This window comes from Meriones unguiculatus, chromosome 1 (assembly GCF_030254825.1).
Source record: "Meriones unguiculatus strain TT.TT164.6M chromosome 1, Bangor_MerUng_6.1, whole genome shotgun sequence".
Classification (NCBI taxonomy): domain Eukaryota; kingdom Metazoa; phylum Chordata; class Mammalia; order Rodentia; family Muridae; genus Meriones; species Meriones unguiculatus.
In genome coordinates, this window is record NC_083349.1 from 164,839,971 (window position 1) to 164,864,183 (window position 24,213).

The window sequence follows — 24,213 nt, forward strand, 5'->3', positions numbered from 1 at the left end:
CTAAATTGAAAACATGAGTGGTTTCAGGCAAGTTGGCAGACAAACCTGAACTGAGCCATGTTTGCCCAAAATGGGTGGTTACTACAGTGTTCATTACTTTTTACCATCCCCTGAAAAAGAAGGCAAGTGTTGGAGTAAGGCTGAATGTTTTTGTTCCCAGTGTGTCAGAGATGAGACAATGTTAAGAAGGACAGACCACAGAATCTAGTGGACCATGGGCACAATGCCTCCAAAGCCATAGGGCTTCCTTTAATTAGAGACACCATTAAAACAAATGTTCTTTAAAATACAGCCATTGAAAAGACAACACATTAAGAAACATGTAAACACTGCAGCTTCTTACTTACAAGTTGCACTGCTTGGTTTAGTACCTACGCACTCCAGGTTTGGGAACCTTAAAGGATGGGGATGGGAGTCTCCCCACACTTTCACAGTTGGCAGAGGAAAGAAAATGGGGGCAGAGTCAGAGAAAACAAGACCTGGCTTGTGCACTGCTCCTGAGAGAAACAAAGCATATTCTACCTTTTAGTTCTCTTTCTTAAGAAAGGCTTAAGATATTAACAAAGTTGGAAAATGAATTTGTGTTGTCAGCTGGGAGGCAGAGAAATTGACAAATGCTTTTAATGAGATATTAAAAGGAGGCACAGGAGTGTCTAGTCTCATACCCTGAAAAAGGCAAGAGCACAGAACCTACCTCCATCATATGCTAGGGCCCAGCCTTGATATCCAAGGACAGCTGGAGGGGTGAACCTGTTCCCATGGGGATTGTATGTCACACCTAAACTTGGGGTCTGGCATTGAAAAAAGTTTACTTTCCTTAGCTCTGCTATCCCCAGTCATCCCAAGTGTCTTTCATCTGAACTCTGATCCATTAGCCCCAACCCATCAAAGCCAGAAATTGGACTGACTTCTGAGAGGGGTCCCCATTTTCTATACAAACTGAAAGATGACACAGGAACAAATCCTTTACTTTCCAAATCACAGAGAACACAGACCAGCACATACTGTACTTGTTGAACATCAGGTCCACTTGATCTTCCAACAGAAGATAATCCTGGTCATTCCCAGACAAGGCAGAAAAGACAAGTCAACCCCTTTATTACTTACAGGCCCAAGCACAGAGCATGAGGGATAACTGCCTCTTCTCTAGTATACCACCATCCAAGAGTTTTCCTATTTTGTTTTTAAATTAAACAAAAAACCAGTGGTCCTAAACTTGAGCCAGTGAATTGGTGAAGTTAAAGACATAATTTGGCAAGCAGAATTATTCTGAAGTTAGGGTAGCATGGTCTTGTGCAGGGGCCCATCCTCCCTTAACTTGTAGACAATAGGATGAAAGGGTTTGGAGTGGGAGTAACAAAACTTCTACATGCCTGAAACCAAGGCCAGTTCCAGAAATCAAGTGGAGGCAAGGGTTAAGGACAGATCTCTTTAGGGAGGCAAATGGATCCAGCCTCTTCTCAGGGTCTATACTAAAGGAAACAGACCCTCTGCTTAGTGCTTGTGGATAACTTAATTCCCTAGAACAACCCAGACGTTGGGCTGTCGAGCGGAGTCATGTGGTGAAGGCAGACAGTTGCCTAGCCTGATGTTTACCCCTTAGAAGATCTAGCTTAGCCCCTTGGCCGTCCATGTGTGACGTGTTCTCAGGACTTCTTGGTGGCCCTGTTTCTTACAAGTGAGAGGACAGTCATCTCCAGACCCTTCCTTAGGCTTCTGCTCCTGTATGGTTCCTGACAAGCTACAGAAGATGGAGAAGAGAGGTGTCTGGTCCCAGTAGTGAGAGGCCAGTGGTGACTGGAAACTTCAGAACACCACATCCTAGACGCCCCGAGAGGTAGCTTCCTCATCTTGAGTCTTCCTCCAACTTAGATGAGACAGGCCCAATAGGCCCAACAACTTTTGCCACTACCTCAGAACAGTCAAAGGGAACATAAGACGTGACTACCCGGAGCCCTGCTGGCAGGACACACTCAGCTTCTGTGTCAGGAAGCCCAGAGCGCCTGAGGCCAAGGATGTGTGCTCTCAACTCTGCTTTAAGGCCTGAGACAGCCTTGACAGACAGCTCATTCCCAAGGGAGGGACTAGCTCCAGATTGTTTCCTGTCCCTATCCCTACCTAGGGTGCAGAATCCCAGGGAGACTGCTGCCCAACCCAAGCCCCTTAAGTTCTTCAGAGAAAAGAATTTAAGTAAAAAACATGATTTGTTTTCAAGGTTGCAAGTAACGGCCAGTTGAGCTTCACACCATCCGCCCCTCCCCCAGTCGCTGGTGTTTGGTAGATGGGGTGCTGTGGTGGAAGCCCAGCAACTTCTTGGCCCCAAGGGCCTACTGCCTGCTGTTGTTGTCAGACAGTTGGCTGGGGGTCCGCACCTCACCCAGTGAGGTTGTGCCCTCGAAGCGCTGTGAGGCAATGGCTGCCTGGTGGGACATGCTCTTCCGTACGATGTCACCTTTCCGCCATAACACCACTTCCTACAGAGTTGGAAGAAGGGGTAATACGGTACTTGAGAGAGGCTTGGGGTTGCTTTTCTCAGGGGTTCCCACCTGGGTCCCAGGGAATCTCCAGGAATAACCTCCTTTGCTCATCTCTCACCAAAGCTGTGGCTCCTAATACCCGTGTCCCTAGTGTGAGCCACAAAAATAGGAGTTAGGCCCGAGAAAGCAGAACCTAGGTATCAACTAGGAATCACACTCCTGCTGTAGGGTTCTAGGCAATCCTGTGTTTCTACCTCTTGGTATAATAACAAGTGATAGAAGCTTGACTATTTTCTTTTAGCATTTTCCTTTAAGTGTCAAGATGGCCCACTGTGGGAATGGTGGCCTTTCTGTTCTATGCCCAAAGGGCCCCAGGATCCTGAAGGAGGCACCCACCTGCTGCTTGAAGTAGCGCCGTTCCTCCTCATCTATCAGCACCAAGTTGAGGTAATAGCGCACAGAGAACTTCTTATTTATGTCCCGCATGGTGGGTGTGAGCTCATAGCCAGCCAGGAAGAGCCTGATGGGGATGGACTCACCTGGAAGGGGTAAAGCAAAAATGAGGGCAAGGAGCACAAAAGACACTATCATACAATACCTATTATGGCCTCAGCAGGTCAGACTGCAGCTGAAAAAGGCTTCTGCCCTCTAAGGTGTTACACTATGCTTTCTAGCAGTTTCCACAGCTTTCCTGTGCCTCAAAACATCCTACCACCTCCTGTTGCAGAAAGCAGTGAGGAACACTGGCTGAATGGCACAAGGGAAACATTAGGCACCATTTGGTATGTGCAATGTGCCTTGTTCCTCGGTGGTGGTGGTGGTTGTGTTCTTCCTCCTCCTTTCTTCTTCATCATTTGAAACATGGTCTCTACGTGGTTCTTGCTGGTCTTGAACCCACAGAAATCCCCCTGCCTCAGCCTTCCAGGTGCTAGAATTAGAAGTGTAAGTCTGATAACTGGGTTTCTTTTTTCTTTTAAAAATGTTTCTTTTAAGCTGTGTGTGGTAGTGCAGGTCTGTAATCCCAGCACTCGTGGAGGCAGAGGCAGGTGGATCTCTGTGTATTCAAGGCCAGCCTGGTCTGTAAAGCAAGTTCAGGACAACCAAGACTACACAGAGAAACTGTCTCAAAAAATAAAATAATTTTGTTTTGTTTTTCTTATAAAGATTTATTTTTTATTGATGTGTATGTTTGCATCTATATGTGGGTAGGTACATGTGTGTACAGGTATCCGAAGCAGCCAGAAGAAAGTTAGAGTTATAAGAGACTGAGCTGCCTGATGTGAGTACTGGGACCCCAACACAACAGCAATGAGTATTCCTAACCACTGAGCTATCTCTCCAAAAGTTATCCTTCCCTGGAAACCAGTTACTGTATGCCCCAGAATACATTTCCATTCTAACAATGATCTGTACTAGGGTAGCCCAGAAAACAGAAAACTCATTCTGGACCCTGTTCTCCGGGGGCCAGTTTACTTCTGAGTACATCTATTGCTTTCATGTGAAAAATCAGAGAATACAGTGACATATTTTAGGTCCTATCATACTCTAATAAGAGGAACAAAATGAGGGCAGTAATTCTACTGAGAAAGGCCAACCTTGAGTTAAATATAAACGAACCTTTAATTATCTACTTTTCTATGCTGTTTCTCTGTGACCCATTTCATTTGTTCAGGAAAAAAATCACAGTTGGCTCTACTTGCACAACTGGTCATATTATGGAACGTGAGAGGGTCTGATACAGTGAACACTTATGAATCTGCCCTCTCTCCAGTATTAGGCAATGCACAATGTGACATCTTCCTTCCATTGGGAATGTACTACTACCCAAAGTGAGAGGAGACCTTCATTCTCGATTGCTACAAAGCTGATGAAGAATGTAATTGATTGCTATTTCCCAGGAACTAGCCAGACTCCCAAAGAGCTAAGAGCTGTCAAGCCTTCTCATCCTAGGGACCCTGTGGTGCACAAGGAGGTTCCAGTGGTTCCTACTGTTGTCTGAAGCCCTTGTAGTATTGGCCAACAATCTAGTGGTGCACTTTCATGGCAGTCAAATGAATTCCTAGAGTGAAACATTTTACTGTAGCTAGAACTAAGCAATGAAAATGACTAGAGTACATCGATCTCTTGCCCTAAGCAGCAGCACAAGTCAGAATGCCAAGAGGAAAAGGCAATTAAATATTCAAATATATCTTAAATCAGGGTCTCATGTAGCCTAAGTAGACCTTAACCTCTCTGTGTAGCCAAGAATGACAATGAATTCCTCCTGGCCTCCACCTGCCTGGGAGGTGAGACAACAGGCATGTGCAAGCAGACCAGCTGAGATGAAATCTTAAGTATAAGTCAATATATAAACAAGGCCAGTGTGGGACTGGTGTGGCTGTGGATGGACTAGGAAGCCGAAATTCTACAGACTCAAGCTTTCCCCTCCCTTTTTCACTTGAGTGCTGGGGATTCCCATGAGTTCTACACCTGTGTGGGCTACATAGTGAGACCTTGTCTCAAAAAAGAAAAACAAAAGATATTTTACTTCAACAATTTGAGCCCTTCCCAAATTATGAAATTCTGTACATGGCCTGGGAGGAATTCGTAGCAGGGCCCTAGGCCACAAGGCTCACCTCGAACTGGTGCTCCGTCCATGATTTCATACTTGGCTATTGTGTCGTTCTCATGGTACACATTGGGACCTGTGCCGGTTGTTTCCCGTTTGATGATGTCAATCTCCATGTGCTTGATTTTGATTCTCACCAGCAGGAAGTATATCTTCCCTACAATGACATCTTTCAAGTGGTACCTGAAGAAGAGAAGGTAGAGGAAGTAAGATGGTGGTGTAGTGTTTCAGCACGAGGGACCCTGTCTAGAAAGCTCTGAGGGTGAGAGATGTAATGGAGGGATATGCTCAACCTCACTATCTAAACTAAAGAATAGTTTCCTATCCTTTATTGGAATCTGTGTGACTCTCTTCTTCCACATCCTGCTCAAAGGAAGATACATTTCATTTAAACATTAATATTTGTTTATCTTCTCTGTCTCCACAGGATACACCCTTAATTTTGGTTTGGTCTGGGTTTTGTTGTTGTTGTTTTGTTTTGTTTTCTAGACAGGGATTCTCTGTGTAGCCTTGACTGTCCTGGAACTCACTTTGTAGACCAGGCTGGCCTAGAACTCACAGAGAGCCACTGCCTCTGCATCATGAATGCTGGGATTAAAGGCGTGTACCACCTCACCCAGCTGTACCTTTAGTATTTTTTAAATGTATGTGTTTTTCTAATGTATTAAGACAGTCTCAGGAACAAGGGAATCATCAAGTCTCTTCCTCCCACTTTACTCTCCATACAGTATCATTAGGGAACTGGGCCTTAACACTTCCTTGTAAATAGTTCTGTTTGCTCCAGGCTAGGCAGCCCAGCCAGAAGCAGAAGCAGAAGCACAAAACAAGTCAGTCTCCCTCTGCACCACTGCTTACACTCTGGACTCTACTTGCATGGCTTATGCTTCATGAGCTCCTAGGAATTTAGCTATGTTGCATAACACTTTCCAACTCTTTCAGTCTTTGTGGGCTAGCCAAGAGTGCTGGCAGTCTGTGTATACACAATCCTGTATCAGGTGTGCCAGAAAGAACACTCTTCAAACCTGAGGCTCACACTCCTATCAGGTGACCCTTAGCAGAGATTTCAGAATTGGGCCTCCTGGGCCTCCTTACTTGATGGGTGGGGGAAAAAAAAAGTTGTAAAAGAATCAATCATTCAACTGCATGTGATGGGTTCAAATAGGCAATTCCTAGTTTCCAGACTTTAGTGCTCCCCACCATTTACTCTACTGTTGCTTACAGTCTACTAAAAGCTACTGACTTTGAGCAGCTAACTCAACACCTACAGGCACAGCAGGACGCCACCAGCAGCCTTTCTCAGGGATATAGAAGCTACATGGATGCTTAGGTCTTCGATCTACACTCATAAATGAAGCATCCATTTACTATAATGAAACCTTACACAGGAGCACACCCATGTGAGAAACATGTTTCATGTTCCCTTATGGTATAACCTGTTATACAAGGAGAGGGTAGGACCAGGAGTATCTATTTCTATACTAGGAGTATCAATTTATCTATTAGATTGACTCTAAAATACCTTTAATTCAAAAAGCAACTGATGAGTGGCTGCCTTAGGCTCTTTAGAGATAGACAGCATTGCTGCCACTTGCTGCCTTCATCAGAGAACTGGTTGCAGGATCAATGGACAGGGCCAAGCTGAGTAAAGAGACTGGTGGTGGTGGTAGTGGTAGTGGTGGTGGTGGTGGTGGTGGTGGTGGTGGTGATTCCTTTCTATCATCTATTCCCTATCTCAACAGGTAGGCCAGGATAAGTAGGGCTGGCTTTAGGTCACAATAGTTATTTTACTGGGCCTCACTAGGTTCCAAGCCAGGGAGCAGAGGAACATGTAACTTTGTTTCACAATTATTCTTGGAATCAAGTTACCCTCCTGGTTTACAAACTGTTCCGCCAGGCATGGTGCCTGTAACCCCAGCACTTTTGAGGTAGAAGCAGGATCACAAGTTTGAGGCCAAGCCTGGTCTACATAGTTGAGTCTTTCTCTTCTCTATATTCCTAAGGCTGTAGTAGGCAGATTGGCTCTCCTTAAGTCCTGGTCTGGTTGGCAATGGCCTTGGGGGAGACCACTGCAGTAGAAGGGTAATCAAAACTGTAGATGATCCTTTCACTTCTGGATTGATCTCCAAATACTTTCAGGAATAGATTATATTCCAAAGAAAGATGCAGGAGTGCCAGAGAATTCTGTGGTTTACAAGCAATTACATATTTTCATGTTCTAATAGCAAACAATTTAAAACACAGCTTCCCAACTTGCCAGGTACAGTTATTATGAGACCTTTATAAAAATGCACTAGGCATTCTGCACTGTAACTCATGTTGACTCAGGAAGGAAGCAGGCCATTGCCGGTGCATGGTTTCATCACTTTGATTTCACTTTGATTTCGAAGGCAGGGCAGAAACAAATGATAACAGCATTGTGTTCTACGATTATTCTCACATATGGAAGGAAGTGGCTTTACCAAGCATCCAAAACAAACAACTGAAAAGCTAGTTTAGCTCTACTTTGAAAGCATCTTAATGTTTAAATACGTGATCTTAAATAACTTAATATACTGAACTATGAAGCTTCTACTTCATGGCCCATCTATCCATAACTAGCCTAGCATGTACTGTACTACTTTGCAGCTGTAGCTCAGGACACTTACTTGGATTTGTTATACTCAAATTCAATGTGCAGGCAGTCTTCAATCCCAACTTCCATCTTGATGGATGAGTTCAGCTCTGGGTAGGTACTAAGTGTGTGAACTACAATGTCCATTTCTTTGACAACATCATTGAGGCGGCGGCTAATGGTGGCTCGAAGGAAATAGCTGTAAGAGATGGAGTCATCACAAGTGAATACTTCCAGACTCTAGATGCTACACCAACGATACAACAAAATGACCTACCTGAGTGCAGAACCCTACAGTAGGCAATGTTTACCCCTTTGGGGCTTTATACCTCTTTGAGAATTTATGCCCCCCCCCTTTTTTTTTTAGAAAAAAGTATACATACGCACCTACATACATATCAAAGCCTTTCTTCAACATCCATTTGAGATTTCATGACCATGAACTAAGAACTTAGAGTGATTTCTTTGCTTTCTACTCCAACAGATTGTTTTAAAGGCCTTTTGTGTCCCCCACCACTATGTAGCGGCTGTGTGGAGGGTTTGTTTATTTATCTAACTCCTGGCTTTCTGAGCACAGAGATCTAGCCCATACACTTACATTTATATGACACTCCACTAAACAATATCTGGCCAATAAAAGTGAGGAATAGGAAATGGAGAAATGAAGCCAAGTGTTCATTTCAGTAGTCTTTCTTAGCTCAGCCTGTGCTAGGCATGGAAGAAGGACAATACAATCTCAAGGGAAGCTCCCAATCTATAGGGAGATGAGCAAACAGAAAAATCAAGATAGAGAATGGATAATTCAAAAACTGTAATTCAGGTTTATGAGAACAAAAGTGACTCCAAGAACAAAGCTACATATAATGCAACAAGGTAGCAATGAAATCTCTGAATTAATTGGAGGAGGCAGTTGCATGGTAGAGTACAGGTTTGAAAGAAGAGACATAAGTGAACCCTAAAGGTTGAACAGCCACTCAGGACTGCCTTTCCAGCATCCTAGTCCCCTGGGTACAAATACTATGCTAACACCCTCGAGAAAGAACCCCCTTAGTTATAATTTCTTCTGAGCGATCCTTTAATAATCCAAGTACCTGTTAAGCATTATTGGAAAGCTAACAAAGGCATGCTGGCCACATCACCTACACACACAGGCTACTAACTCTGTGTGGCACTGACCCCTTCCAGGCTGTCCTTTTTATTTACCTCAGTAACTTTTGCCAAAATTGTACAAGATATTTGTCTCTGATGCTTTCTAATTGCACAGGGCTCAAATCCATCTCACTGTCTGTAGAAGACTAAATTTTACTCTACTAAATATTCAAGTAAAGATCTCTAATTCTTTTCTGTTTTATGCTGTTTTTATTTAGGGCATGTCTCTGTCTCTCATAGAGACCCCTGCCCTGCAAAAGAAAAGAAAAACACTGTTTCTCCCACACACAACTGAGACGGTAAGGAGAAAGGATTGAAAACTACTGATACTCAAGTATGCCACTGCAACTGAACATAGTTTTGTTGTGGGATTTTTATTTTGTTTTGTTTTGAGACAGAGTTTCACTCTAGAGTTCTGGGTGGCCTGTAACTTGCTAAGACCAGGCTGGCCTCAAACATAGAGATGCATCTGCCTCTGCTTCCTAAATGCATATACCATCATGCCTGACTGAATGTAGCTTTTTTCTGTTTGTCTTTGAGATAGGGTCTCACTATTAGCCCTGGTTGGCCTAGAACTCACAGGGATCACCTGCCTCTTTCTCTAGTGCTGGGATTAAAGGCATGTGCCACCATGACCGTTGTGGTCACAGGTGTCAGATTATCTGTTCCAGGCTCAGGGTCCAGTTATTTTGGATCTACTACTGAAGTGAACTGCTGGATCACACGGTGATTCTGTTTAATTGTGTGTGTGTGTGTGTGTGTGTTGCTGGGACTGAGCCAATGCCTTGAATATTCTTCAAGTATGTGCATATGCAGCTCCTACTGAGTTACACTTTCAGCTTATTTAGTTTTGAGGAGCTACCATATTGTTTTCAATACCTTTCTTCCTGATGTAAAAACACTAAATCTACTGGGGTGGGGGTGGGGGTGGGGGTGGGAATTACCAAGCATGGTAGCTGAAGGGACTCTAGCCAACTCAAGCATGGCAAACAGGCCTTTCCCTTCTCCTCAATTTCCTCTGCCTTGTTAAAAACCATTATATTACATTGTTAATGCTAGCCACCAAGATCTATTCCCTTATTTGGCCACTTCCTCCTCCTGAGGCTGACCACCAAAGTTCAGCTATCAAAGTATTAAGGTCTAGAAATCAAAAGCCCCCTTTGGCTCAGCTAATTAATATGCCTAATTAAAATTAAATACCTCATCCTAACACAGGTTTTCTCCTTTTACCTTTATAAACTGTCATTTGCCTATGGGCCACTTCTGTCTCGTCTCTATCCAGAGGCAATCCTTTGTCCCTATGGGCAATTAACCCTATCCCAACTCCTTTGCTCCCTTTCCCCTCTCCCCAGTCCTAAATCTCCTGTTTTTGTCCCCTATTCCCTGCCCTTTGACCCATTGGGCAAACACACGTTCTTTGTGCTAAGAACTTGGGTCTTGAGGGTCCTGAGCCAATACTGACCACTTGGGTGGCACACAGCTGTAATCCCAGCACTCAAGAGGTGAAGGAGGGGAATGCAAAGTTTGAGGTCAATTTAGACTACATAACAAGACTGTGTCAAAACCTTTTTTAAGACAATTCCCATAGCCAAGCTAAATGACTGCTAAATTATCTTCACTGGGGCTTTCTCCACAATGACAGGATGAGTCTCTGTCTTTAGTGGGAATTCAGGTGCAAATATTTCAAAAGAGTCTATAAACAGAGTTCTGATGGACGGAGGGAAACCTGAAGAAAGAGAGATGTTGTCTTGCTGTAATCCTCACCATCCAGAGTCCAGGCTGTGGGTGATGAAAACAAGTGGATCTTGTGAGATAGGAGGGTAATCAGAGTGACAGGGAAGTCTGCTTCATCCCTGTGATGTCACATCCAAGAGTCTAGAGCTGCTGGGCTTTTTTTGTTTTTGTTTGGGTTTTTTGTTTTTGTTTTTTGAGCTTTTCAAGTCAGGGTTTCTCTGTGTAGCCTTGTCTGTCTGGACTTGCTTTGTAGACCAGGCTGGCCTCTGCCTCCTGAAGTGTTGGGATTACAGGGGTGCACCACCATGCCCAGCTCATGGATTCATTAGCTTTGTTATTTATGACTTCTGGAATGGGTCCCAGATGATGCACTGCTAGTCAAGTGAATCACTAAGCCAAATGCTTGGCCGTGTCCATGTTTGAAAGGCTCAGTTATGCTGTGTGACACTGCTTTCTTATCTCTGACAAAAGAGGAGGAAGACAGATCTAGAGTTAGAATCCTAAACAATGCTTTAAGTTACAGAGTCCGAAATGACATTGCCAGATGGGGAGGGGTCAGGACCTCTGTGAACCAAGCTGGGATGTCTGACTGTAGCCACCTTATGTATGAAAGCCAATTACTAGATTTTCAAAAATTTTAAGAAATGGTTGTTTAAAATGGCTGTGATTTAAATTATATAAACTTATAATTAAATGAATTACCTTGGAAACAAGTGCAATACATAATTAAAATCCCTTTGCTTCATCATCATTTTCCTACAGTCTATGAAGCCCTTGGTCTTGAGGGACTCCATGGGGTGGTAATGTGTAAAAGGTCATGGTGACCACATTCATGCTCAAAGATGGCCATGGGAAGGCTTTGCCTCAAGGGAGCCCAGTATTGACACCACTGCTGGCAGTGCTCTTCCTTCTTAGTAGCTACACAGAAACCCTTAAAAGCCAGGAAGCTTCAGGCCCTGCCCCCACAGGACAGGTTCAGGGGCACAACAGAAACAGCAGAAACCACTTACCGTAGCTTCACGTTCTGCCCTGTGTAGGATTCATACGGCTTTTCCACATGAGTAAACTCAAAGTCGAAGGCCTGTGATTGGGTGATCTCTCCTGGCCGAGCCAAGTCCTTCACCAAAGACACAAACTCATGGTGGTTCCCACGGTCATAGTAGAGTTCTGGAGAGAGAACAAAGCCTTCTCTAGTTGACCTGGGCTACCACAGGTTGGAGGCACCATTCTTTTTTGAAGGCCTGGCTCCCAAACAAGACTTGTGACCTTGTGTTAAGAGTCTCTTCTTTTTCCCTGACCGCCAGCACCTCCAATGACTTCACAAAGTGCCTTTCCAAAGACACTTTCTTTTTGGTTTGTCTGAGACAGTCTTACTATAGTACCTAGGTTGAGCACTAGTTCTTGGAGATAAGCAATTCTCCTGCCCCTGTCTCAAACTGCTAGAATCATAGGTGTGCACCATCATGCCCTGCTGACTCTTCTGCTTCACATAGTGAGAATCCATGAGATTAAAAAAGCCGGTATGATGAGGAGAGCACTCATTAAGAACACTTGTTACTCTTGCAGAGGACCTGGGTTCATTTCTGAATACCCACATGGTGGCACACATCCATCTGCAACTCTACTTTCAGGGGTTTAGTGCCCTTGTCTGACCTCCATGGGCACCAGGCATGCATGTGGTACATATACATACATGCAGGCAAAATACTCATTAAATAAATACATTAAAGACACCAATAAATAAATAAATAAATAAATAAATGCCAATGTGATGCTTCAGGCCATTGCTCCTGTTAGTAATCCACTGACTATGCACCAATAAATGTAAGGAAATTCTGAGATGGTTAGAACAGACTCAGGGAGCAGCTTTTCAGCATGTATCAAAAGAATTAATATATAAAATAGGGCACCTTGCTAACATTCCTGATATTTGCAGGATATGCATGGTTACTTCATTTATTTTTTTTTAATTTTTTAAAGATTTATTTATTTATACAATACTCTGCTTGCATATGTGCCTGTACACCAGAAGAGGGCACCAGATCTCATTACAGATTATAGGTTATGGCAACCATGTGGTTGCTGGGAATTAACTCAGAACGTTTGGAAGAACAGCCAGTGCTCTTAAGAACAGCCAGCCTGGTCCAGAATTTACTATGTAGCATAGCAATCCTTCTGTTTTATCCTCCCAAATCCTGGGATTATGACGCAAGCCCATACCCAGCTGGCATTTCTTCACAATAAGCTCATGTTATCACCAGGCCCATATTATTGTTTATCTTTCTGTATTGTACAACTCAAGAATTAAGTTTTGATATATACATGCTCTCTCTTTTCCACTTTGGATTGAAGGCCCTTTAAAGAGGAAGCCCATGCACCCTAGTTGGAGGCACTTAATTCTGCCTATGATGCTACATGGCCACATGATAGGTCAAGCTTCATCCCTCAAATATTCTTGAGTTCAAGCACTATGTTAGGCTGTACCCCACAGGAGGGAAATGAGCTGCAACCATGGAACCATTGCTTGAGAGACATGTCCACTGCCCCTCAGCCTGGTCCTGATTCTCAGCATCTCTAAGGTATCATCTATCTCTCTCAGGGGTGACTGTTCTGTGTACTTGCTCTGGGTCCAGCTCCAAAAGTGCAAGATCTGAAGCCTTGATTGGAATCAAAACCTTTCTGGGTTTAAGAAACCAGATTTCCTGACTTTCTGGTGCCAGTGAAGTCTCCAGCTCTGCCTTGGAGAGAAGTCCATCTCCAGACAAAGAGAAACAATTTTAGCTGTTAATCTTAACCTGACTGCAAGATCCCCCCAACACTGCATGAGCTTCTCCTGACATGCTCATCCCACGGAAGCCTTTCCTTGGTTTGGAGGTTTGGAAGCAGAGTGTTGAAAGATTTACCCAAATTGAGCTAGAGGTACAGTTCAGTGGTTGAATACTTGTTTGGTATGCATGAGGTAGCCCTGGGTTTCACAGTAGCATTAGGAAAAGAAAAGAAGAAAAGAAAAAGAAAAAGGAAAGAAGAGAAAGAGAGAAAGAAAGAAAGACCAAAACTAAATAAATAAGCAAACAAAATTCAAAAGGCATTTATCCAATTTATAAAAGTGGTAATAATACAGAGAATTCCATTCTAGTGATACTATTACCATACAAATATAAAAGGTATCCTGTGGCTAACATATGTAGTTTATTACCTACCTAGTTATATTTTGATCGATGGTTTTTTTGTTTTGGTTTGGTTTGCTTTTGAGACAGTGCCTCTCTGTCTTGGAGGAACTTACTATGTATTCCAGGATGGCCTCGAACTCACTTGAACTCACAGAGATCCACCTGCCTCTGCCCTGAGTGCTAGGTATTAAAAAAAGCATGTGCCTCCACGTCCAGCTACCAGTCTATTATTACAAATAATCTACTTCCTTTTCCAAATACTAAGTGTTCTCAGCAGTGGGTGGCATGATAGGTAGTGAGTAATAACCCACAAATCCACTAAAGAGAGACAACAGTTCCAAATTATGTGGAAGAAAGTGAGTAACCCAATAACTAACTATGTGCCACCAATAAAGTAGGAACATTTGGAGAAGGACCGGGCAGGTCTGAGCTGGCCATCTTTGGAAATCTTCCACTCAGTCTTGCAACCTAGCCTGGTACAAGGTGCTGGCTCATGTTAGAACTGAACTCCTAACTTAGCAACCCTGTACCTCAGTTCATGTGCATTGGATTTTGGTCCCAGTTCCTATGAATTCATATAAGGAGCACATTGACCCAATGTCCATAAACTTCCAACGGAAAATTGCAGTATCAAGAGAAAAACGGAAAAAAAACAAAACAACAACAAAAAACAAAACAAAACAAAACAAAGGCAATGACGATACAGCCCAAAGGCAACATGAGAAATAAACAAAACAGAGACAGTTCAGTTCAGAGCGTGTTCAGGCTGCCAGTATCTGAGGGTCCTAAAACACAGTACCCTGCCTCGTCCAGCAGAGGACTCGAGTAGAAGTTCTTTTCTGTACAGCATCACACTCTCCCCAGTGCTTTTCTTCCTATATCACATCCCTATCAGTGCCTATGTGAAATTCCATGAGAGAACACTGTGGTCTGAGGAGAGCTAGAACGGTCTTTTGTTGTTTTATTTTGTTAAAGCAGGTCTTGCCATATAGCCCAGACTGGCTTTAAATTCCTGGTCATTCTCCTGGTTCATCCTCCCTAGTGCTAGGATTATAGGCGTATACCATCACATCTAGCCTGGAATGGCCTTTTTGATTTATAATTTTATAAGCAATTTGGAATGCTTCTGCCAATGCTGTGGCCAAAGGGACAGAAACAGAGCTTTGCACTGCTGTTTGCCAGAAAGGTTGGTTTCATTTTGAATAAATTAAGGCAGAAAATCCAAGTTTTCTAGCAAGAGGCCTAGGCCCTAAAAGCCTCTTGTCCATCCCAAAGCAGCAGCTAGAGTCATCCCAAACATGATAGTTCTTCAGGCTAGAAAGAAAAACTGAACCCCTACTTCCATTTTTTCCCCAAGTAACTTCTGTCATTAGTTCCCTTCTTTACTCAAAAGGAGGAAATGATTTTTGCACTCAGGATGTTTTCAAATAATACCTGCCACCAACGGCCAAGAAGTGAGGTTGCCACCGTAGAAGGATATTAAGCCATCTTTACACCACAGGCTAAAGCTCTGAGTCACCCTGGTACCTGCTTCTAGGCTTCCACCACATATAGTCAAGGTATCATGTCAGACTTGGGAGAAATATAAAGCATCAAGAGCTTCCTTTATCCCTGACTTTCCTAGCCTGTTTGCAGACCACATGGTCATGATTCCTGCTTGCTACAGCTCTGCTAAAACTCCTGTGTCTGGCAGGCCCATAGGAACAATTATACCTTGGGGTTGTACATACACAATTCTGCTCTGTGCAAATCTAGGCCCTGCTGACAACTTAGTAAGTCTGCCAGAATCATCCAGTTAACCTCCACATGCTTTTTCACTTGGTATTTCAAGAGTAAATGAATCAAAATAAAAGTCTCTGGAGTTTTTGAAAGGAAAGTCTTATTAGTACTTATGAGCTCATTAAACACTTCGTAAAAATTAGCTATTTAGCTCTGGGGTATAGGAATATGTGTGTCTGTCCATAGCTGCAAGTTTGACCTTCTAATTATATTTAGTTCATCTAACCCCATTAGCCTCCAAAGTTCTCAGATTAGGTTTACATCTACCAGTGTTTCCCAAAGGATTCCAGCAGGAAAATGGCCTTTTCTTATAAACTATGCAGTAGCTCCCTCAGTGCTCTCTCTATACTACTGTATCTTTCTAATCACACTGGTCTTACCTAGAAGACTTGCTTACCACACATTTATTGGCATTGTTCCAACTGAGACTGCTATCAGAAGCATGCTAGGTACAGGGAGGACAGCAGCTAAAAATCAGAGGGTTACAAAAACATCGAACTAAATAAAGAGCTGGCAACGTATTACTCTCTGGAAAAAATATTCAAACTGTAACATCAGAGCAGTTGCTGCAGGACCCCATGAGCCACAGGTCTGGTAACTCCTCTTTTCAACAGGGAGAAGTAATCTCAACTTGAAATAGGAATATGATATAAAAAAAAATACATAAAAACAAGTAAGCTGACATCAGATTTACTAGCTCTCACATGAAAGATTCCTTAAGAAGATGCTATTCCAACAGGTGCATGATGGTCATGTGCCACCTAAGTTCTCAGGGCTTGACTGGGATACCTAGCTAGCTAACTCATTACCGTGTCCTGCACGAGCATGTGCAAGAAACCCAGCTGCTTCATCTAGACTGTCCTTTCTGTCATTAAAGTAATTCTTAGGGATGTGCTCCAGAGTTGTGGAATACTTGCCTGGTAGAGCTGTGGCTCTAAGTTTGTTCCTGGATTCTAAAGAAGATGAGAAAAACAAAAACAAAACAAACAAACAACCAAAAAAAAAAAAAAAAAACAGAAAATAGTCTCTGTAAAATTTTAGATCTGTGCGCAATCATGCATACCTGTAATCTCCGCACTCAGCACTCAGGAGGTAGAGGCAGGCAGACTGCTGAGAGTTCGAGGCCAGCCTGGTCTATAAAGTGAATCTAGAATAGCCAAGCTATGCAGACAAACCCTGTCTCAAAAAAAAAAAAACAAACAAACAAACTTTAGATCTGAAGCAGTTACAAACAATTACTGAGCACTAGTAATTGCTAGCCATTGAGACTAGAGATTAACCACTGGACTAACGATGGACTGAAGGAAGTTTCAGGGCTTTAGGGGTAAGAAGAGAGACAATTAAAAACAAAAAACAAAATAAACCCAACAATAATGAAATCACAACCTGCTTGAAAAGAGGTAAGCTTGGAACTTAAAATAGTAGAAGTAATGAGTAGGCTTTCAAAGAAAAAGTACAAATTGGGTAAGTCATACTTTTCAGAAAAAAAAAAAAGTTAAAATACAAGGGGAAGACACCAAAACTTTAGAAGGAACAGGATTTTTTTTTTCTTTTTTGCTGTACTAATTTATTAAACCCAGGGCCTCATACAGAAGAGGATTTTTATTATTTACTTCATTAAAAAAAAATTATAGCTGGGTGATGGTGTCACATACCTTTAATCCCAGCAATTGGGAGGCAGAGGCAGGTGGATCTCTGTGAGTTCGAGACCAGCCTGATCTACAGAGTGATTCTAAGATAGCTAATGCTACGCAGAGAAACCCTGTCTTGAAAAAACAAAACAAAAAATATTTATTTATTTATGTATCTAGTTGCTTTGTCTACATGTATGTCTGCGTACCAGAAGAGAGCATTAGATTCCATGGGACTAAAGTTATAGCCTGTTGTAAAGCTGCCATATGGTTGCTTGGAACTGAACTCAGGACCTCTGGAAGAGCAGCCGGTGCTCTTTGCTGCTGCTTCTTTTTTAAGATAAGGTTTTACTGTGTAGCCCAGGCTAGCCTAGGCTACATGATCCTCCTGCTTCAGTCTTGCAAATGCTGGACTTACAGGTGTGTACCACCATGCCTGACTTGAAGACAGTACTTGATGGAGCTATCATCAGTGAGGATGAGGTTAAACAGATGAACCTGGAAAGGCAGGCTGGGACAATCTCTAGGAAGAAAATAAATATACTCTTTCTAAGGAGCTGGTAAAAAACAAAACAAAACAGCTTTTAAGGGGATCAGCAATATGAGAATCGCTTCTTAGAAAGTTCATCCTTGCAGAAAATCATGAGAAGGATATAGAAGAGATGCCCAAAACAGGTTATAGAGTGAGACAAGGGAGGACAGCTCCAACCCCTCCAGGACCCCAAACAAACAAACAACCTGTTTCATCTGGAAAGAGGATAGAACTCAGTTGATGGTAAGTAACTCTCTTGGCTGTAGCTACAGTTACCCAGATAGCCTGACTTTATAACAAGAGTTCCACCTACTTGATACATAGTCAAAGAATGCAATGAAGGAGAAAACCACAGAACCACAACTTCAACAAAGTTACCCACTGGCTACGCTCTGGTGCCCTGAAGTCACTTCCTAATAACTGTCTTAGATGTGTAACACAGTATGTCATTCCCTGATTCGAGGGGCAAGTCACGAAGAAAATAAATAAATACAAAGCCCAAGGAAAGTCCTTTTGCCTCTGAATAAGCTGGGCATCTCTAATATCAATCCGTTTTAGGAACAGAGAGATGGAGAAAGTGGGAAGAGAAACTTTTGTACCAAACATATCTAGAAAGGCTTTTTCATTATTGCTTCCTTTTGAGACAAGGTCTTGCTGTGTAGCCAGACTGGCCTTGAACTCAAGATCTTCCTGGCTTACCCGCTGGAGTCCTGGCATTATAAGTATATGGTTAGAAAAGTTTTTCTGATGTCTTCTCCTTGACAAAGAAATGTATCTCAAGCCCAAACAATAAATATACTGTTTATAATTCTGTTTTAATCTATTACTATTCTCTCATGTAACCATGGATAATGAACATGAGTAAATACGAACTATATGCTTTAAACACCACACCCACTGCGGCTGTGAAAGGGAAGGTGGCCGAAGCAAATGCTTTAAGGCAAAGAACTGAAACATGTACTCTGAAACAGTCCATATGGCCAGCTAACTGGAAAGAATATAAGAAGTCTAGGGGAAGAGACTGACTCAGCGGCTGTAATTCAGTTTGTGATATAGAAGTGTCACTACATTGACTACTTACTTTTATAAAGGAACCCTCTAGGTGAGACAGGAGAAACAGTCCCCCGGTAGCTCAGCTTAACAACCAGGTGATTTTATTATACTTTATTTACATCTGACAAAGTTGAGGCCCCATCAGGTCAGTGTGCCAAGGCCCAAGGAAAATTACCCCAAGAAGCAGTAAAAGGTTTTAAGAAAACTCAGTAAGGTACAATCTCGGAATGAAGGATTTAGGCACGAGACCAGGTGGGGCAACCACAGGCAACAGCCTCTCTGGCTACCCTGTGGTAAAATGAAAAGAGAAAGAGACTCTGACACCATGCATTCCTTGTAGAATGGCTCATTTCATACTGTCAGGGAACTTTCTGAGATATTCACAATCAGGAAGTGATGGTACAGACAAAGACTGAAACATACCTGTTTGTACTGGTCTTACAAAGCAAAAGAACTGATGGAGTAACTTTAAAACTCCTACTTAAAATACCAATTCTCAGTAGGCAATTACTGGCTATTTCATATATTATGCTTAAAGTAAAATGCTTCGGATTTATATAATCTGACCTGTGAATTTTTACAAGGGGTGATTTTATCCTCCAAGGGGACACACAGCACTATCCCAAGGCACTGTTGTGTGGAAAGTAGGGAATGCCATTAGTTTCTATTCAGGAAAAAAACTGTGGATACAGGTAACAATGACCAGGCTCCAAATATCCATCAACAGTGCTCCTGTCCTGCCACCCCAGGCAGAAGTAGGAGAGCAAGCAGTGTGAAATGCACACTCCAGTCCCTTTTCTGGTACAGCAACATATCTTTCACATCCTGGCTAAAAAAAAAAAAAAAAAAAAAAAAAGCCCTTTAAGAACTTAAGAACAGCCAGTCTTCAGCTGGATTTCATATTTCTAAATACCAGAGGGAAGATGCTTAAGGCCAAACAGCAGGTTGCAAAATCTAGCCACCAGGACTTCTTTTCCCAGTGTTCCTCCTACCAGTATTCCCTGCTTCTGTAGAAGAGAGAAAACAAATGCTATACTAAAGTCTTAATATGTGAACTTATCAGGATTTCCCAAGGAAGTCTCTAAAATCAGTGTCCGTATGTGCAGTATGGGGTACAGGGTAGAGATTTTCTGACAGGTGTTCACCATCCACAAGGCATAACCTACTGGTGACTTCATGACTCAAATATTTTATTTTAGAAGTACTCAAACGATGTGATAACACAAAAGACTCCATATACTTAGAATTGGTGACAACCGAATCATGATGGGCAGCTCCCCAAATCTTTGTGGGATTTTGTTTTATTCTGAAACAGGGTCACACTACATAATGTCCGCTGGCCTGGAACGCACTATGTAGTCCAGACTGGCCTTCAATTCACAGAGATCTACCTGCCTCCGCCTCCCAGTTGCTGCAGTTAAAGGCATGTACCACCAAACTCACCTGGCTCCCCAAATATTTTTTTTTTACTACTTTCCCTTGTCTAGTTCCAGTAAAATTAACAATATTTGAAGATGATTACTGAGCACTGCAAATTTTTGATCATTTAATTATAGCCTTTGCAACATCACTTCTTTGACTTTACGGGGAAAATTAGACAACTAAAGACTAGCCTTGTAATAAAGAAGTCTGAGAAATATAGGTAGTCAGAAAGAGGCAGGCTAAAGGTATTCAAATCATGCACATGAAAGGTCGTTCAGACTGGAGGTGAACTAAACAGAAAACATGAGCCCTGTCAACCACACCATAATTTTAAAGGGGGGGGGTAGATGGACGGGTGGGTGGGGTCACCGCTTAACTTTGGATTGGATCTGACAGCTGTAGCTGTCAACCCCACCTGCAGGCTATCGCCTAAGCACCCCACTATGAAATCCCGGGTACCAGCAGCAAAGCTGGGAGCATACAGTAGAGACAATGGGGATACCCAGGCACCAGATGAGCACCCGACCATACAGTAGGGGGCTCCCTACCGTATTTAGGCTGTCCCCACCTCCCCAGCAGCACGCTGTCACTTTTGGCATGAAAGAAGGTGATGAATGCATGAGGGAGTCGCTCACGGGCGGGACTCGTAGGTGAGCCCCCGGCTTTAGACTGCAGTTGACAAGAACCTGTCACAGGCCTCGCAGGAGCTGGGCCCTGAAAATCTCTGCTCCCAGCCCGTCACACACTCGATTCCTGGTGCGGGCTGATGCCGAAAGGCTTGGAAGATCCCAGGCAACCGACTCACCGATCTGCCCAATGAACTCGATCTTGATGCCCTGGTGCTCTAGTCGCTTGTTGGGGTTCTTCAGAGATAGGCTCACTTTCCCGGAGACGGTTTCCCCGTCGTAGAAGAGGAAATATTTCTCCTTCTTCCCGTCCTCAGTCTTGTGCTCCGCTCGCTTCCTACTCTCCGCATCATTCAGCAAGATTTCCACCTCCACGCTCTGCCCGAAGCCGAAGAAGCTCATCTCCCCGCCTGGCCGCGCCGGTGTTGGCTCAGACTGCTCCCTCCCTCCAAGGCGCGGGCTGCCTGCGGGGAAGGCAGGCCGGAGGGCCGGCTGCGGGAATGCGCTGGACGCCGCACCGCTGCCCTGCTCGGCTGAGCTGGGCGGTGGGCGATCGCCGGCGGCCTGAGCCCCTGGGGACAGGCAGGGCCGAGGAAGGAAGGCAGGCGGCTGCGGGCTGCGGCGCCCAGGGCAGCGATGAACCGACAGGCCAGGCACCCTACCTCCCCAGATCCCGGAGGTGCAGCTGCTAGGACCACGGCGAAAGGGCGCAAGCACGCGTGCCGTCGCCCACCGGGTGGGGTCCAGAGCCCAGACGCACTCTGAACTGCCTAGACTCCCGCGGTGCAACGCACCGAAGTGCTACGGCGGCGCGGGGCGGGGGAGGGGGCAGGAGAACTCCGGCCCGGATGCGAAGAGGATGCCACGCGCACGCGCACGTCTTCTTCCCACTCCTCCTCCCCTCCCCGCCTCCAGGCCCTCGGCGGGTTGCGCTCGTCCGCGCATGTGCAGTGCCATAGGGCGCCTCGTCTCTCCCGTAATTAACATGGCGGCCCTGGCCTCTTTCCAGCCGAGCTCGGGCCCAGATGTTCTGTAAAGCCCTAGCACTGCTGGTGCGTCCTTGTGATATTTTGGCTGCACCTCCCTCATGTCTTAGCCCGACAAGTGCCGGGATGCCTTTCACATTCGACTACGAACAACGTTTGCGTGCTGTCCGCCGGAGGTACCTTTGACACGCACGGCGGCAGGGGCAAAGGTGGCTGCGATTACAGGAAGTATCCCGTCTCCACCGGCCTCTAGGTTTCCTGCCGCGTAAAGACAGACGGTAAAGACGGTAAGGAGAACACTAGTGGCGTCCCGACCCCCCACATTAACCGGAATGCTAAAGGAAAAATCTCCACGGGCCTGGTTTAGCTCCCACTACTCGCCCCACCCATTTTGTGCTCACGCAGTGGACGACCCAGGCCATTGGTTTACGTTAGGAACTCGGCTCAGCGCGGTGATTGGTCCATTGTGAATTCCGAACGTTGTGACTGGTCCGTCGAAACGTCTCGGAGCGCGCGCGGGAGCGGAGGCTAGCCGGCACCTCCGTGGTTAGGATGGCGCTGCTGGATCTTGGAAGAGACCTGCTGCCTTGGTGTCCGCTGGATCTCAACCTCGGTGAGGAGACGCAGCCGCGAGTTCTGGGTTCAGGGCTCGGGGTGCTTTGCTTCGCCTACGTTGCCTCAGCCTGCGGCCCGGTGCGTGTGGGGGTGGGGTAAAGGAAGCCCTGATCTCTGCAGTGGCTGTGAGCCCCAGGACTGTGACAGTCCCGTCCGGGTGGTGTCCACCAGACATACGGTGGGGCCCGAGTCCAGAAGAGTAAAAAGAGCTAAACTCTATTAGCATGGGAGACCGAGGCTGGAGGATTGCCATGAGTTCAAAACCATACTGGACTACTCAAATGAGTTCAAGTCGTTATGGGAGTGTCTCAGAACAGCAACCTAAAAAGCTAATAGTTGGCCTCTTCTGGTGTGAGTGCGTCTGTTTTCTCCATCTGTCACCTTTATTCCCTTTTGAAGGTACAGGTTTGCATGTGTCAGTTCTTTGGGTCTTTCTCATTTGTTTTCTGAATAAATGGCCAGATCATTGGTCTCCCCCTAAGAGGGGTTGTGGAAGTCTGTTGCCCAGGCATGGCATGACTTCTACCATCTTGACATCAGCAGTTGTGATTCTCCTTAGGAGACAATCACAGAGGTAGAAAGGGAAGAGAATGTCAATAGACCCCCTAGTAGAAATTCCAGCCAGTCTCCTGTGCCCCGACCCAGCTGCTTGTGGTCCTGGGTATGCGGGAGGTGGGGTAGGGTATGCGGGAGGTGGGGTAGGGTATGCGGGAGGTGGGGTAGGGTATGCGGGAGGTGGGGTAGCAGTAGTGCTGCAGCATTCACTTGTGCCGCAGTGGGTCTTTTAACTAATGCAGCCTCCTGAGAGCCACCTATGCTTCTATAGGTAGCTCCAGCAAACAGATACGGTTAGCTTACAAGGGGAATCTTTTCTTTGGTTATCAGTGCCTTTGCAGTCAGGTGATATGTGTCTGAGGCCAAGCTGAAAGTGAGGTATGCTTGGAAGGAATCCTAGAGTAGCTGTCTTCCTCTCTGTCAGTGGTTCCCCATGTTGTGACCCTCAACCATAAAATTATTTTGTTGCTACTTCATAACTGTAAATTTTATACCATTATGAGTCATAATGTAAATGTCAGATATGCAGGATATCTGGTATTTAACCCCTGAGAAAGGAATTGTTTGGACCCCCCACACACACACAGGGTTATGACCCACAGGTTGAGAACCACTGCTCTGTGTGCTATGGAATGCAATGCCGTTTTGGTGGAGTTCATAGAAGCAGGCTGTAGTAATGGGATGCCCTGAAAACGGATAATGAACTAAGGAATATATTGCAGTCTTTGAAAACAGCACATATGAAACTAGATTGTAAGCTTTGTGGTCCTTGCACTTGAAGCAGAGCTGTCCAGAAAGAACTGCATGCAAGAGGAGTTACAGTGGGAAAAGAACATGTGATGCTGCCCTCTGCATTAGCTTATGATTTGTCAGGAAATTTGGGGAAGGGCTGATGAAGTGGCTTGCTGCTTTGAGTAAAATTAGATCTGTTATAGAGAGTACTTCCTGGGATCAAAACCTTGGAACTGAGGAAAGAACCAGAGAGGGGGGAGAGAATAAGGGAGAAGTGATGAAAGCTATTCCTCTGGTTTATGTTTTAGTACAGAAGAGGGGTGGGGACCCATAATTCAGCATGAAGATGGAGGCCTTCATAATGACTTAGCATAAGAAACTTATAATTAGGGAATACACTGCTTCTAACTGCTTCAGCTGGGAAAGACTTTAAGGTAGGAAATGAAAGAGCTGCTCATAGCCTGCCTTCTGAGGCTATGGAACATGGAATGAGCGGATGGGATCAGCCTAAAGTGTCCTAAAGCACAGAAACT

At 44.5% G+C, this 24,213-nt stretch overlaps 2 protein-coding genes across 2 annotated transcripts in view; one reads left to right on the top strand and one right to left on the bottom strand.

The window, feature by feature from the left end:
- Positions 1–205: 205 nt before the first annotated feature.
- Positions 206–21,676, bottom strand: Vps26b (VPS26 retromer complex component B). The gene is made up of 6 exons (XM_021662491.2): positions 20,972–21,676; positions 11,590–11,746; positions 7,731–7,895; positions 5,093–5,268; positions 2,874–3,016; positions 206–2,474 (listed from the first exon to the last, which is right to left on the bottom strand). The coding sequence occupies exons 1-6, from the start codon at positions 21,192–21,194 to the stop codon at positions 2,328–2,330; spliced, it is 1,011 nt and encodes a 336-aa protein (XP_021518166.1). The 5' UTR covers positions 21,195–21,676; the 3' UTR covers positions 206–2,327.
- A 59-nt stretch (positions 21,677–21,735) lies between these two features.
- The window catches only part of Ncapd3 (non-SMC condensin II complex subunit D3), a 72,881-nt gene continuing 70,403 nt past the window's right edge, over positions 21,736–24,213 (top strand). Inside the window, exons 1-2 of the mRNA XM_060371109.1 lie at positions 21,736–22,065; positions 22,214–22,391. Coding sequence (XP_060227092.1) covers positions 22,331–22,391 — 61 coding nt within the window. The 5' untranslated portion in view covers positions 21,736–22,065; positions 22,214–22,330. The remainder of the gene's footprint in view (positions 22,066–22,213; positions 22,392–24,213) is intronic.

What these genes read in the sequence shown, in the direction of transcription:
- Vps26b (XM_021662491.2), bottom strand. Translation starts at nt 21,194, where the DNA reads ATGAGCTTCTTCGGCTTCGGGCAGAGCGTGGAGGTGGAAATCTTGCTG. An exon ending in CGAGTTCATTGGGCAGATCG is followed by an intron (nt 11,747 to 20,971) that starts GTGAGTCGGTTG and finishes TTCTCTCTCCAG; the next exon opens with AACTCTACTATGACCGTGGG. An exon ending in GGGCAGAACGTGAAGCTACG is followed by an intron (nt 7,896 to 11,589) that starts GTAAGTGGTTTC and finishes CATCTCTTACAG; the next exon opens with CTATTTCCTTCGAGCCACCA.